Raw genomic sequence first — 15,792 nt, 5'->3', positions numbered from 1 at the left:
CACACCCTAAGGAAAAGGAGTTACACCATTTGGACGTTGTTAGAGCTCTGAAGATCTATTTAGCAGCCTCCGGTCCCTTCCGCTGTACGGACTCCCTTTTTGTCATTCCGGAGGGTCCTCGCAAGGGATTGGCGGCCTCCAAGGTGGCAATCGCACGTTGGATTCGGGCTGCAATTGCGGAGGCTTACCTCGCACGGGGCAGGGTTCCGCCCTTAGGTGTCACGGCTCCCTCCACCAGAGCGGTGGTCGCATCTTTGGCTCAGAGGAATTGCACTTCGGCTGCACGGTTGTGTAAATCGGCTACTTGGTCCTCCTTACACACACTCACAAAATTTTACCAGGTGCATACTTATGCATCAGCGGACGCTGCCTTGGGCCGCATGGTCTTGCAGGCGGCAGGGGCGCTTGCTTCCATGGGTCTGTGTTTTTTTTCCCTCCCTGTGGACTGCTCCTTGTGGACTGCTTTTGGACGTCCCACGGTTCTGTGTCCCTCAATGAATATGGGCGAGAAAAGGAGATTTTTGTATAACTTACCAATAAAATCTCTTTCTCGCTCTTCATTGGGGGACACAGCACCCCCCTAGTATTGTTGTTCGACCACAGTTGTGGCAGTTGCTGCTTTGAACCCCGTTGGGTCTTTTGGCATGTTGGTGTTCCATGTTTTTTCTTTGGTTAGCTTGCTTCTCCTACTGCTTGTGCACAAACTGAAGCTCTCTCTCCAGGCTGGAGGGGGTATAGCTGCCAGGGGAGGAGCTAACAGCTTTATCTAGTGTCAACGCCTCCCAGAGGACATAAAATAATGAATTCTGCAGCACTTCCAAGAAAAAATTTAGCAATTTAGCAATAGTGAGGGACTAGAGGACATAGCTATACCCACGGTTCCTGTGTCCCGCGAGAAAGAGAGTTTACTGGTAAGTTATACAAAAATCTCCTTTTTCTAGTAAAAATAAACACTTTCCTTATTAAAGTATATTACAAAAATGGTTAACATCCCTGTCCCTACACAATATTAAAGAGGTTGTGTCACAAAGCATATTCTACAGTTTTTTTCAAACCAGCACCTGGATCTAAACACCTTTATAATTGCATGTAATTATAATTTTAGTATAGCCAGTGAGCTATTCAATAAAATGTATCTGTATAGCGCCGCCTGCTCCTTGTTCTTTTCCTTATTTTTTTGTCTGTCTCACAAAATTGATGAGAGATAACAGTGCACGAACCTAGCCCTGTCATTCAAGAAGAAATTGGAGGGGCTGGCAAAGAAAGCAGGAGGCAAGGGTGCACAGAGTGGCTCGGGCCTGCCCTCAGTGCACTTAACTGCTCATTTACATGTGGATTAAAAGTACTTTTTCTCCAGAATGAAGTAACCGATCACATTTCCAGCTGCTGAAATTACAATGTCAGAAGCACATGACTAGTGAAGAAAATCAGGGAATCAAAATGGACAGTACTCCTAGTACTCAAGATGTGAGGGTGTGTGCCCCTAAGGCTCCATTCAGACGTCCGTAGTGCATTGTGGATCCGCAATACACCCGGCCAGCACCCCCATAGAAATGCCTATTCTTGTCCGCAATTGCGGACAAGAATAGGATATGCTCTGTTTTTTTCCAGAGCTGTGGACCCGAAGATCGGGGGCGCGCTCCAGAAATGCGGATGCGGACAGCACACTGTGTGCTTTCCGCATCTCTTCCGGCCCCATAGAGAATGAATGGGTCTGCACCCGTTCCGCATAATTGCGGAACGGATGCGGACCGATTCTACGGACGTGCGAATGGACCCTCAACTCACCCCTAAACTCACTCCAACTCACCCCTAAAGATGGAAAATCGAAAACAAAGTATAGAGGCGGCACTCCAAATATCTTGTATAAGGTGGTTCTCCTTTAATCCAGATGCAATGTTTTGGTTTTCATTATCTTTATCAAGCTTGATATAGGCTATGTCAGCTAAAACGTTTCATCTAGAATAAAGGAGAATCACTTTATACAAGATATTTGGAGCATCGCCTTACTTAGTATTGAAGACGTTCAGGATGCTGTTATAAAACATATTCTTTTTACTTTCCATAAAAACAGTGATCATTTTGTGCCACGTTTACATGAGATGGGACATTTCATCATACCAACCGTGTGTGACCCTCCATCTTTACAGTGGTTTCTTCTGGCTAATACTCAACAAGCAAGAGAAAAGTTAAAAAGAAAAGAAGAGTAAGTTATGATATTTTATATATAAGTGATTGTTTTTCTTTAACCCCTTCTACCACAGGCCTGTTTTCACCTTCCTGCCCAGGCCATTTTCTGCAAATCTGTGGTTATAACTTTGAACTGCTTTTACTTATTCAAACCATTCTGAAATTGTTTTCTTGTGACACATTGTACTTCATGACAGTGGTAAATTTCAGTCGATATCCTGTATTTTTCGCTTTATAAGACACATTTTTTCCCCCCCAAAAAAGGGGGGGGGGCAATAGCAGTGCGTCTTATAAAGCGATGGTGTCATTTTTACATGGCTGACACTGATGTATCATGGGCCGGTATGCTGCACAGAGCGGCCGGCAATACATCAGTTACAGTTATGCGGGGTGGGAGGAGGGGCTGGAGGCTGGCAACTCGTGGCGGGGCCCGATGCAGTCACTGTATTACACCAGGCCCCGCGCACAGCAGTCTTTTTGTATGTAAAGTATATTTCTTTAATGCTGAAGCAAACCCTCTCCTTTGATAAACTAGCCTAATCGCCTGAAACAGTACTCACTCTATGAATGCATCGGTCCGGCCGGCGCGTGATGTCAGTCAGTCAGTCAGTCGCGCACCTGCTTCATTAATTAGGTGGGAGGAGCGGGACTGACTGAGTGACGTCACGCGCCGGCCGAACTGCTGCATTCATAGTGAGTACTGTTTCAGACGATTAGGCTAGTTTATCAAAGGAGAGCGATTGCTTCAGCAATAAAGAAATAGACTTTACATACAAAGAGACTGCTGTGCGCAGAGTGTAATGGGACACATATTAATAAAGTAATGCTGTGAAACATAGGGCCATGAGGGTGACCAGCATAAGATGCTATATGTGCGTCATCCACAGATCCCCATAACAGTGTGTCATCCACAGGTCCCCCATAACAGTGCGTCATCCACAGGTCCCCCATAACAGTGCATCAGCCACAGGTCCCCCATAACAGTGCGTCATCCACGGGTCCCCCATAACAGTGCGTCATCCACAGGTCCCCCATAACAGTGCGTCATCCACAGGTCCCCCATAACAGTGCGTCATCCACAGGTCCCCCATAACAGTGCGTCAGCCACAGGTCCCCCATAACAATGTGTCAGCCACAGATCGCCCATAACAGTGTATTAGCCACAGATCCCCCATAACAGTGTTTCAGCCACAGATCGCCCATAACAGTGCGTCAGCCACAAGTCCCCCATAACAATGTGTCAGCCACAGATCGCCCATAACAGTGTGTCAGCCACAGATCCCCCATAACAGTGTTTCAGCCACAGATCCCCCATAACAGTGTGTCAGCCACAGATCCCCCATAACAGTGCGTCATCCACAGATCCCCCATAACAGTGCGTCATCCACAGATCCCCCATAACAGTGCGTCATCCACAGATCCCCCATAACAGTGTGTCAGCCACAGATCCCCCATAACAGTGTGTCAGCCACAGATCCCCCATAACAGTGTGTCAGCCACAGTTCCCCCATAACAGTGTGTCAGCCACAGTTCCCCCATAACAGTGTCAGCCACAGTTCCCCATAACAGTGTGTCAGCCACAGATCCCCCATAACAGTGTGTCAGACACAGATCCCCCATAACAGTGTGTCAGCCCCAGATCCCCCATAACAGTGTGTCAGCCCCAGATCCCCCATAACAGTGTGTCAGCCACAGATCCCCCATAACAGTGTGTCAGCCACAGATCCCCCATAATTGTGCGTCAGCCACAGATCCCCCATAACAATGTCATCCCCAGACCACCATTAGTTCAAAATCCACCAAAAGCACACCTTTTGGGTCAAAATATATTTTTTCTTATTTTCCTCCTCAAAAACCTAGGTCTTATAAAGCGAAAAATACGGTATTTCATCTTTATTTATTAAAAAAATCCCAAATTTACAAGCGGACCCAGAAATGCAGTTCCATAGAAATGAATGGGTCCACATCTGAACCTCCAAAAATGCAGATCGAGTCGAGTGAATTGGTTTAACTAGACAGCAGTCGGAAAAAAGAGACTTGCTAAAATATATATTGCTTCCATTATCATAACCTGCCACAAGCAGATAAGTAATAATATGTATTTGACTATAAAATACAAATAAATTTGTTTAAAAGAAACTACATTTTACAATTCTGATTACTGTGTGCAGTGATCTCCATCTACACAGGACTGTTGTAAAACGGGACTTGTAAGAAGTAGGGATCGACGATTATCGGAAATACCAATATTATTGGCCGATATTCAGGATTTTGTACATTATCGGTATCAGCATCTAACCTTGCCGATATACCGATAATGCGTATAAAGCGAATACTAGTGAGCGTTTCCATTATGGAAGCGTGCACTAGTATGCATCGGGTGCTGGGAGCGGGAAAGAAGCGCAGCAAGCGCTTCCGATACTCACCCTCCCTGGTCTTCTTTTATGGGGCCCGCACTGCACTGTCCTGACCCCGTACAGCATCAGGACGTAGTGCAGCGCGGGCTGGAGAACACAGGGGAGCGATACACTGGACCCGGAGATGAAGAGGAGACGCGACGCAGGAGAGGTGAGGACTTTTTTATTTTATTCATCTGAGGTCTGATAGGGCTTAACCTCTCCAGGACCGCCGTACGCAGGATTGCGTCTTTGCGGCGGTCCTGTTACTCTGGGTGGACGCGCCAGTACGTCCTCTCGCGAGACGCGAGATTTCGGGCAAAGCCGGCTGCGCATGCGCATCGTGGGCCGGAAAAGTTTAAAAGACAAGTTCGTCATCAACCTGCCAGCCAATGATCGTCGCTGGCAGGTTGAGGATTTAAAAAAAAACGAATCAGAAGCCATCTAACACATTATATTTGTAAATATGATGTGTTAAATGGCTGCTGTGCTCCTCTGCTCGTCCTTTTGGTCGGTTGGTTCTAGCAGAGGAGCACACATCACTGTGAGTACCCACCAACAGCACACTTAGCCCCCAGATCACCCTCCATCACCCCAATTAACCCCTTGATCACCCCTTCTTGCCCCTGTCAATCACTAGTGAAAGGGAAAAAAGTGATCAGTGTAAACTGTCACTTTTTTTTTTTCACTGGTATTGACTTACAGTTTTAGGATAGTTTAGGCCCCTTGGTTAGGTAGTTAGCGATCGTTTAGCGCCCAGCCCACCGCACCGCAGTCACTTATTCGCTGATCAGCGTATCGCTAATCAGCATTTGTATTTTTATAGTATCTGTAAGTGATCAAAACTGATCACAGTCAGATCTATAATTGTATTAGTGTCTCCTTAGCTCGCCCTTCACCCAAAACGCAGTGTTTGCCTGATCAGGCCTGATCGGTCGCCCACACGTGCGTTCACCCACGCCCGCCCCACCGCAGTGACAAAAAAAATATTTTTTTTGATCACTGCACATTGACTTTACAAGCGCTGTGGCGATAAAAAAAATCTGTTTTAATATTTTTGATCAATCACAGCGGCCTCCGGTACTTCGCTAGCCTCCCATTTGTAAGACAGGCTTGCTTTTTTTCTTGGGTAGTCTCAGGGAATACCCCTAAATTTAGTTGCCCAAATGTCAAACAGGGGGTATTCTTCTGAAGAGGCCTACAGGCTTCTGACCCAGTCGGATGAGGAATGGGAACCCTCATCTGATGAATCTAGTGGGTCAGAATATGAACCTGTAGAAAGCAGTGGCAGTCTGACCCAAAGTTCGGACGAGGAGGTTGAGGTCCCTGATAGCACCAGGCGTACCCGGCCCCGTGTCGCTAGACCACAGGTTGCGCAGGATCCGCTTCAAGAGCAGCAGAGTGGGGCTGGTGCTGTCGGATTACGTGGTGAGGCATACACCAGCAGCGCAGCCCATCCTGGACCTAGTACCAGCACTGCCGTACAACATGGTGAAATGGCGAGCACCAGAAGGGCAGTTGAAGCTGGTACGGTGGCACGTGCAATAGTTACCCCGTCGCAGCCACCGCACAGACGGGCCCGTAGACCCCTGAGGTGCTGGCAAACCCTGATTGGCAGTCGCCAACTTCAGCCGCACCTGTAGTTCCCCCTTTCACCGCCCAGTCTGGAGTTCGGGTTCAGACAGCTCAGATCTCTTCGGCCCTGGGATTTTTTGAGCTGTTCTTGACTGCGGAGCTCTTGGACTTAGTCGTGGCAGAAACAAATCGGTATGCCACTCAATTTATAGCCGCCAACCTGGGAAGCTCTTATGCCCAGTCTTTCCGGTGGAAACCAGTCCAAGTTTCCGAATTTAAATTTTTTCTGGGCCTTCTCCTGAACATGGGTCTAACCAAAAAGCATGAATTGCGGTCATATTGGTCCACGAACCCGATTCATCACATGCCCATGTTCTCTGCTGCTATGTCCAGGACACGTTTTGAAACCATCCTGCGTTTCATGCACTTTAGCGACAACAGCACCTCTCGTCCCAGAGGCCACCCAGCTTTTGACCGGCTCCACAAAATTCGGCCCCTCATAGACCACTTCAACCAGAAATTTGCAGATTTGTATACCCCTGAGCAAAACATCTGTGTAGACGAGTCCCTTATACATTTTACCGGGCGCCTTGGCGATAAACAATACATCCCAAGCAAGCGCGCCCGGTATGGGGTCAAATTGTATAAGCTCTGTGAAAGGGCCACAGGCTATACCCACAAATTTCGGATCTATGAGAGAAAAGATCAGACCCTGGAGCCGGTCAGTTGCCCTGATTACCTGGGGAGCAGTGGGAAGACAGTCTGGGACTTGGTGTCACCCTTATTTGGCAAGGGGTACCATCTTTATGTGGACAATTTCTACACAAGTGTGGCCCTCTTCAGGCATTTGTTTCTAGAACAGATTGGCTGCTGTGGAACCGCGTGAACTAGTCGCGCGGGCTTCCCCCAACGGCTCGTTACCACCCGTCTTGCAAGGGGGGAGAGGGCTGCCTTGTGTAACGAAGAACTGCTCACGGTGAAATGGAGAGACAAGCGTGACGTTTACATGCTTTCCTCCATTCACGCAGACACGACAATCCAAATTGAACGGGCAACCAGTGTCATTGAAAAGCCCCTCTGTGTCCACGGCTATAATTTGCTCATGGGAGGGGTGGACTTCAATGACCAGATGTTGGCTCCCTATTTAGTTTCCCGACGCACCAGACGCTGGTATAAGAAGGTGTCTATATATTTAATTCAATTGGCTGCATATAATAGTTTTGTTCTCTACAGTAAGGCTGGGAGAACAGGATCCTTCCTCAAATTTCAGGAAGAGATCATCGAGAACCTCCTGTATCCAGAAGGTTCCGTGGCCCCATCCACCAGTGTAGTTAGCCGTCTACACGAGCGACATTTCCCCAGTGTCGTTGCTGGTACCTCAAACCGACCGCCACCCCGAAAAAAATGTTGTGTCTGTAGCAGGAGTGGAATAAGGCGTAACACCCGCTATTTCTGTCCTGACTGCCCTGACCACCCTGCCCTATGCTTTGGAGAGTGTTTCCGGAAGTACCACACACAGGTACACCTAGCATAGGGATTGCATCTCACAGGACAGGCACACAGGGCTATTAGGGCCCTTTCACTCACAGCTGCTGCAAACCTTTCCTTTCACCTGGGATAAAGTGCATAATGTACTTCGCCACATCTTTGGGCGATTTGCGCTTTGCACATTGTCCCATGGGGAAGGAGAGGTTTGTCCTATAAAGGTAAAAAAACAAAAACAAAAAAAAAATCACCAGTAAGCAAAAAAGTTAACATTCAGTTTCAAAAGTTAAATAAAGTTTATATGTTCTGTTCTAAAGTTATTATAAAGTTAATAAAGCTTATTGCGTTGCGGCCTGTTTTTTTTTTTTTTTTTTTTTTACCTTCCAGGTGGACCAACCGATCGACCAGCTGCAGCACTGATGTGCAATCTGACAGAAGCATTGCGCTGCTGTCAGATTACACACAAGTCGGTGTATGCGGCGCTGCAAAACGAGATTTCTCCTCTGCAGTAAAAGATACGTTTGCCGAGGCATATGAGCTGAGGAGGTGGCGGTGTTCATATGCTTTGGCAAACACTTTGTATATATAAAAAAAAAATAATCCCGGCAATGATTTATTCATCCACATCGATTGATGTGAATGGAGAAATCGGGTTTGCCAGGGCATACGAGCTAAGTGGGTATGGATGTTGGGCGGAGCTCCTATGTCCTGGCAGACGCCTTTCCCCCCCTTTTTTTTTTTTGGCAGAGATTTTTTCATCCACATTGATCGATGCGAATGAAGAAATCTGTGCCGTTCATTTTTTCTTTCAGCCCAGAGGCTGAACGGAAAAAAAATATCTCATTATGTATGCTCAATATAAGGAGAATAGCCTGTATGCTCAATATAAGGAGAATAGCAGAAACTCCTAATGCTGGCTATACATGTAATGATTGCGGAGACCCTCAAATGCCAGGGCAGTACAAACACCCCACATTGAAATTTTGGTCTCAAGTTAGCGGAAAGGGAGATTTTGTGAGAAAAAACTTGAAATAATCAATTTCCGCTAACTTGTGCCCAAAATTTTTTTTTTCTATGAACTCGGCATGCCCCTCATTGAATACCTTGGGGTGTCTTCTTTCCAAAATGGGGTCACATGTGGGGTAGTTATACTGCCCTGGCATTTTAGGGGCCCATATGCGTGAGAAGTAGTTTGCAATCAAAATGTGTAAAAAAAAAAATGGCCTGTGAAATCCGAAAGGTGCTCTTTGGAATGTGTGCCCCTTTGCCCACCTTGGCTGCAAAAAAGTGTCACACATGTGGTATCGCCGTACTCAGGAGAAGTTGGGGAATGTGTTTTGGGGTGTCATTTTACATATACCCATGCTGGGTGAGATAAATATCTTGGTCAAATGCCAACTTTGTATGAAAAAATGGGAAATGTTGTCTTTTGCCAAGATATTTCTCTCACCCAGCATGGGTATATGTAAAATGACACCCGAAAACACATTCCCCAACTTCTCCTGAGTACGGCGCTACCAGATGTGTGACACTTTTTTGCAGCCTAGGTGGACAAAGGGGCACACATTCCGAAGAGCACCTTTCAGATTTCACCGGTCATTTTTTACAGATTTTGATTTCAAACTTCTTCTCACGCATCTGGGCCCCTAAAATGCCAGGGCAGTATAACTACCCCACAAGTGACCCCATTTTGGAAAGAAGACACCCCAAGGTATTTTGTGATGGGCATAGTGAGTCCATGGAAGTTTTTATTTTTTGTCACAAGTTAGTGGAATATGACACTTTGTAAGAAAAAAAATAATAAAAAAATCATCATTTTCCGCTAACTTGTGACAAAAAATAAAAAGTTCTATGAACTCACTATGCCCATCAGTGAATACCTTAGGGTGTCTACTTTCCGAAATGTGGTCATTTGTGGGGGGTTTCTACTGTCTGGGCATTGTAGAACCTCAGGAAACATGACAGGTGCTCAGAAAGTCAGAGCTGCTTCAAAAAGCGGAAATTCAAATTTTTGTACCATAGTTTGGAAACGCTATAACTTTTATCCAAACCATTTTTTTTAATCAAAGACATGTAGAACAATAAATTTAGCGAAAAATGTATATATGGATGTTGTTTTTTTTGCAAAATTTTACAACTGAAAGTGAAAAATGTCATTTTTTTGAAAAAAAATCGTTAAATTTCGATTAATAACAAAAAAATGACAGCAGCAATGAAATACCACCAAATGAAAGCTCTATTAGTGAGAAGAAAAGGAGGTAAAATTCATTTGGGTGGTAAGTTGCATGACCGAGCAATAAACGGTGAAAGTAGTGTAGTGCAGAAGTGTAAAAAGTGGCCTGGTCATTAAGGGTGTTTCAGCTAGGGGGGCTGAGGTGGTTAATAAAGGTCTGATCTGAGGTCTGATAGGGGTTAATAAAGGTCTGATCTGAGGTCTGATAGGGGTTAATAAAGGTCTGATCTAAGGTCTGATAGGGGTTAATAATGGTCTGATCTGAGGTCTGATAGGGGTTAATACAGGGCTGATCTGAGGTCTGAAAGGGGTTAATAAAGTCAGTGATGGTGTGGAAATTGTCATTTGGCACTAGTATTATAAATGTAAATTATAAATTGACTACTAACTAAGAGCTTTATTAATTTATAATTTACATTTATAATATACTAGTGCCAACTGCAAATTTCCACCACCTCAGTGACTTCCAACTAATATAATATATATTATGAGATATAAAATATCGGTATAGATTATCGGCCATCGGCCTGAAAGTTCACAGATTATCGTTATCGATATCAGCTCTAAAAAATCAATATCGGGGGGCGCATGCGCGCAGCTCGCTGGGAGGACATGTCTTTGTGAGCTCCGCACCGACCGTCGTCTTATTCCCTCTATAATCGCCGTCATCGCGGCTCCACTGCAAAAGTGTTCACATACAGGGGACACAGAAAACATCCCGCTGCAAAGGGAAACCTCGATTGCCCACTACACCCGTACCATCGCAGACAATCCCGGAGATCTTCAGGACTACGCGCCAATCCATCATGGCGGACCAGGCCGCATACCCGGCAAGCCCTGCCTCCTCCACTGATAGTGGACAACGGCCAGCTCCTACTGACCTCTACAACAATATTGCAGCTCTTTTTCGTACCGAGCTGACTCAGGCGGTGGCAGAATTTTCCCGGCAGATACAAGACCTGGGCAATAGGGTCTCTGACATAGAAACCAGAGCTGACGAACTTGCAGACGCCATTGGAGCGGATAGAGCGGATATTGATTCGCATTCGGCCCAACTGCAGGAGCTCGAACTTAAAATCGAGGACCTAGAAAATAGGTCCAGAAGAGTTAACCTCAGAGTTCGAGGCCTACCTGAACTTTATCTAGATTTACCCGTGACGATGGGGTCCCTGTTTGCAGAACTGCTGCCAGATGCTCACTCTGACCAATTGAAGATGGACAGAGTTCATAGGTCCTTGGGGAAACCGAGAATACCGGACATGCCGAGGGACGTGGTCCTCAGATTGCACCACCCCGAGCTGAGGGATAAAATCCTGAATGCTGCATGGAACCTGACCAACCTACCTGGTCTTCCTTCTTCAGTACATCTCTACGCGTATTTGGCGCCGTCCACGCTACGGAAACGTAGGGAGATGATATCTGTGACACAGGCTCTTCAGCAAGTGCAAGTGAAATATCGATGGGGATTTCCTTTCGCCCTCTCCTTTCAGCTGAATGCACGTAGCCATACCATTCGCACGAAGGATTCGAGGTACTGCAGAAGGCCGGCATTGATGTGGATCGTCCGGAGGGCCCCTCTGCACGCCCTAGGCCCCAACGCCCGGCGCGGGTGTGGACGAAGGTCACCTCGGCAGCTCCGTTGGGAACCAGATCACCAGCACCCTGAGTGCCACACCTCAGATTGTCACCGTTATGCTAGAACTGCAGGGACTCGCTGTGTCTGGGTAACGCGCAATTTTTTTCTCTAATGTCCCCCTTTATGGTCCACATATTTTTATGAAGGGATGCGGTGGATCGGACTTGCTTGTTGCCCGTCCTTATGGGACTCTTGTTTTTTGTGGGGTCAGGATTGTTTTTTATTATTCTGATGACCACAATTAACCCATTTGTACTGTGCTATGTTGCACTCCCTAGTGCATTAGTTCTTATAACCGTTATAATTTTTTTTATTTCTGTTGGAGATCATATGTTGTGTCAAGTGAGATATGTGATACTATTCATTATGGCCTGTCCTAACAATACCTTGTGTTTTATTAAGACATGTATAAGGTTTTTAACACATAATGTGCAGGGTTTTAATTCCCCAAGAAAACGTAAAACAGCTTTTTCATCCTACAGCAGGCATAAACCTGATATCATATGTTTGCAGGAGACCCATTTCACCGCGACCTCCCACCCTAAGTACTTCCACCCTCAGTACACTAGGTTCTACTCCTCCACTTTTCAATCCAAGAGCAGAGGGACCATGATCCTACTTAAAAATTACTTCCCACTCCAGGTTTCCCGCTCCATAGTGGATCAGAATGGGCGTTATGTCATCTTATTGGGTGATTTTTGCGGTGAAGTGTGGTGTCTAGTCAGCGTGTATGCCCCTAATGATGAATCCCTTGTGTTCTTCTCCCATATACAGCGCAAGCTTGAGTCTCTTACCTATGACAAAATAATTTGGTGTGGAGATTTCAATTTTGTAATGGATCCTGTGCTGGATCGTTCTGCTCCACCCACTATACCACGTCCAACCTCATGTAAGGTTACTATCAGGAAGGTTTTAGAATCTCTCTCTGTAGCAGATTCGTGGAGGGAGCATAACGGTACGCAAAGAGGATATACTTATTATTCACCGGCTCATAATTTATATACTCGTATTGACCTTATTTTGTTGTCTACTCTACTCCCCTTTTTGGCATATAGCAGACATATCGTGTCCTCCTGGTCCGATCACGACATGGTAATTATTGATATGACCCCAAACACTCCCACAAGCCGATTATTCTCTTGGAGGCTTAATGAATCACTTTTGACACGGCCAGCCGTTCGTGATAGGCTTCAGGAGGACATAAAGTGTTTTTTTGCGGAAAACGTGAACCCAGATGTAGACTGGCTTACACATAAGGCTTGCATGCGGGGCAGGCTGATTAGAGAAGCATCTCATCTAAAGAAGGGGAGGCATGCGGCTCTCCTGGCTCTTGAGTCTAAATTGGGTAGGCTAGTACAGGCGCATCAGAGGTCACCCTCACTATATCTACTTAACCACTTCAGCCCCGCTAGCTAAAACCCCCTTCATGACCAGAGCACTTTTTACACTTCGGCACTACACTACTTTCACCGTTTATCGCTCGGTCATGCAACTTACCACCCAAATGAATTTTACCTCCTTTTCTTCTCACTAATAGAGCTTTCATTTGGTGGTATTTCATTGCTGCTGACATTTTTACTTTTTTTTGTTATTAATCGAAATGTAACGATTTTTTTGCAAAAAAATGACATTTTTCACTTTCAGCTGTAAAATTTTGCAAAACAAACGACATCCATATATAAATTTTTCGCTAAATTTATTGTTCTACATGTCTTTGATTAAAAAAAAATGTTTGGGCAAAAAAAAGAAAATGGTTTGGGTAAAAGTTATAGCGTTTACAAACTATGGTACAAAAATGTGAATTTCCGCTTTTTGAAGCAGCTCTGACTTTCTGAGCACCTGTCATGTTTCCTGAGGTTCTACAATGCCCAGACAGTAGAAAAACCCCACAAATGACCCCATTTCGGAAAGTAGACACCCTAAGGTATTCGCTGATGGGCATAGTGAGTTCATAGAACTTTTTATTTTTTGTCACAAGTTAGCGGAAAATGATGATTTTTATAAAAAAAAAAAAAATTTCTTACAAAGTCTCATATTCCACTAACTTGCGACAAAAAAAAAAAAATTCTAGGAACTCACCAGGCCCCTCACGGAATACCTTGGGGTGTCTTCTTTCCAAAATGGGGTCACTTGTGGGGTAGTTATACTGCCCTGGCAATTTAGGGGCCCAAATGTGTGAGAAGTACTTTGCAATCAAAATGTGTAAAAAATGGCCTGCGAAATCCGAAAGGTGCACTTTGGAATATGTGCCCCTTTGCCCACCTTGGCTGCAAAAAAGTGTCACACATGTGGTATCGCCGTACTCAGGAGAAGTTGGGGAATGTGTTTTGGGGTGTCATTTTACATATACCCATGCTGGGTGAGAGAAATATCTTGGCAAAAGACAACTTTTCCAATTTTTTTATACAAAGTTGGCATTTGACCAAGATATTTTTCTCACCCAGCATGGGTATATGTAAAATGACACCCCAAAACACATTCCCCAACTTCTCCTGAGTACGGCGATACCACATGTGTGACACTTTTTTGCAGCCAAGGTGGGCAAAGGGGCACATATTCCAAAGTGCACCTTTCGGATTTCGCCGGCCATTTTTTTTACACATTTTGATTGCAAAGTTCTTCTCATATATTTGGGCCCCTAAAATGCCAGGGCAGTATAACTACGCCACAAGTGACCCCATTTTGGAAAGAAGACACCCCAAGGTATTCCGTGAGGGGCATGGCGAGTTCCTAGAAGTTTTTATTTTTTGTCGCAAGTTAGTGGAATATGAGACTTTGTAAGGAAAAAAGAAAAAAAAAGAAAAATCATCATTTTCCGCTAACTTGTGACAAAAAATAAAAAATTCGAGGAACTCGCCGTGCCCCTCACGGAATACCTTGGGGTGTCTTCTTTCCAAAATGGGGTCACTTGTGGCGTAGTTATACTGCCCTGGCAATTTAGGGGCCCAAATATGTGAGAAGTACCTTGCAATCAAAATCTGTAAAAAATGGCCTGTGAAATCCGAAAGGTGCTCTTTGGAATGTGTGCCCCTTTGCCCACCTTGGCTGCAAAAAAGTGTCACACATCTGGTATCGCCGTACTCAGGAGAAGTTGGGGAATGTGTTTTGGAGTGTCATTTTACATATACCCATCCTGGGTGAGAGAAATATCTTGGCAAAAAATAACTTTTCCCATTTTTTTATACAAAGTTGGCATTTGACCAAGATATTTTTCTCACCCAGCATGGGTATATTTAAAATGACACCCCAAAACACATTGCCCAACTTCTCCTGAGTACGGCGATACCAGATGTGTGACACTTTTTTGCAGCCTAGATGCGCAAAGGTGCCCAAATTCCTTTTAGGAGGGCATTTTTAGACATTTGGATCCCAGACTTCTTCTCACACTTTCGGGCCCCTAAAAAGCCAGGGCAGTATAAATACCCCACTTGTGACCCCACTTTGGAAAGAAGACACCCCAAGGTATTCAATGAGGGGCATGGCGAGTTCATAGAAATTTTGTATTTTTTTTGCATAAGTTAGCGGAAATTGATTTTTTTTTTTTTTCTCACAAAGTCTCACTTTCCGCTAACTTAGGACAAAAATTTCAATCTTTCATGGACTCAATATGCCCCTCACGGAATACCTTGGGGTGTCTTCTTTCCGAAATGGGGTCACATGTGGGGTATTTATACTGCCCTGGCTTTTTAGGGGCCCTAAAGCGTGAGAAGAAGTCTTGAATATAAATGTCTAAAAATGTTTATTTATTTGGATTCCGTGAGGGGTATGGTGAGTTCATGTGAGATTTTATTTTTTGACACAAGTTAGTGGAATATGAGACTTTGTAAGAAAAAACAAACAAAAAAAAATATATATTTCCGCTAACTTGGGCCAAAAAAATGTCTGAATGGAGCCTTACAGGGGGGGGGGGGGGTGATCAATGACAGGGGGGTGATCACCCATATAGACTCCCTGATCACCCCCCTGTCATTGATCACCCCCCTGGTAAGGCTCCATTCAGACGTCCGTATGATTTTTACGGATCCACTGATACATGGATCGGATCCGCAAAACACATGCGGACGTCTGAATGGAGCCTTACAGGGGAGTGATCAATGACAGGGGGTGATCAGGGTGATCACCCCCCTGTCATTGATCACCCCCCCTGTAAGGCTCCATTCAGACGTCCGTATGATTTTTACGGATCCATGGATACATGGATCGGATCCGCAAAACACATGCGGACGTCTGAATGGAGCCTTACAGGGGGGTGATCAATGACAGGGGGTGATCAGGGT

The 15,792-nt window shown here is 45.2% G+C and overlaps 1 protein-coding gene across 2 annotated transcripts in view; it reads left to right on the top strand.

Moving 5' to 3' along the window:
* TCAIM (T cell activation inhibitor, mitochondrial) overlaps positions 1–15,792 on the top strand; it is a 61,137-nt gene that overhangs the window by 39,146 nt on the left and 6,199 nt on the right. For both annotated transcript variants that reach the window (XM_044295313.1, XM_044295312.1), the window contains one exon: positions 2,075–2,206. In XM_044295313.1, the coding sequence (XP_044151248.1) occupies positions 2,075–2,206 (132 nt within the window). The remainder of the gene's footprint in view (positions 1–2,074; positions 2,207–15,792) is intronic.

Source organism: Bufo gargarizans, chromosome 5, assembly GCF_014858855.1.
Source record: "Bufo gargarizans isolate SCDJY-AF-19 chromosome 5, ASM1485885v1, whole genome shotgun sequence".
In the NCBI taxonomy this organism is placed as follows: domain Eukaryota; kingdom Metazoa; phylum Chordata; class Amphibia; order Anura; family Bufonidae; genus Bufo; species Bufo gargarizans.
The sequence above is the reverse complement of the archived record's forward strand: the minus strand, read 5'-3'. Positions and strand labels throughout refer to the sequence as shown.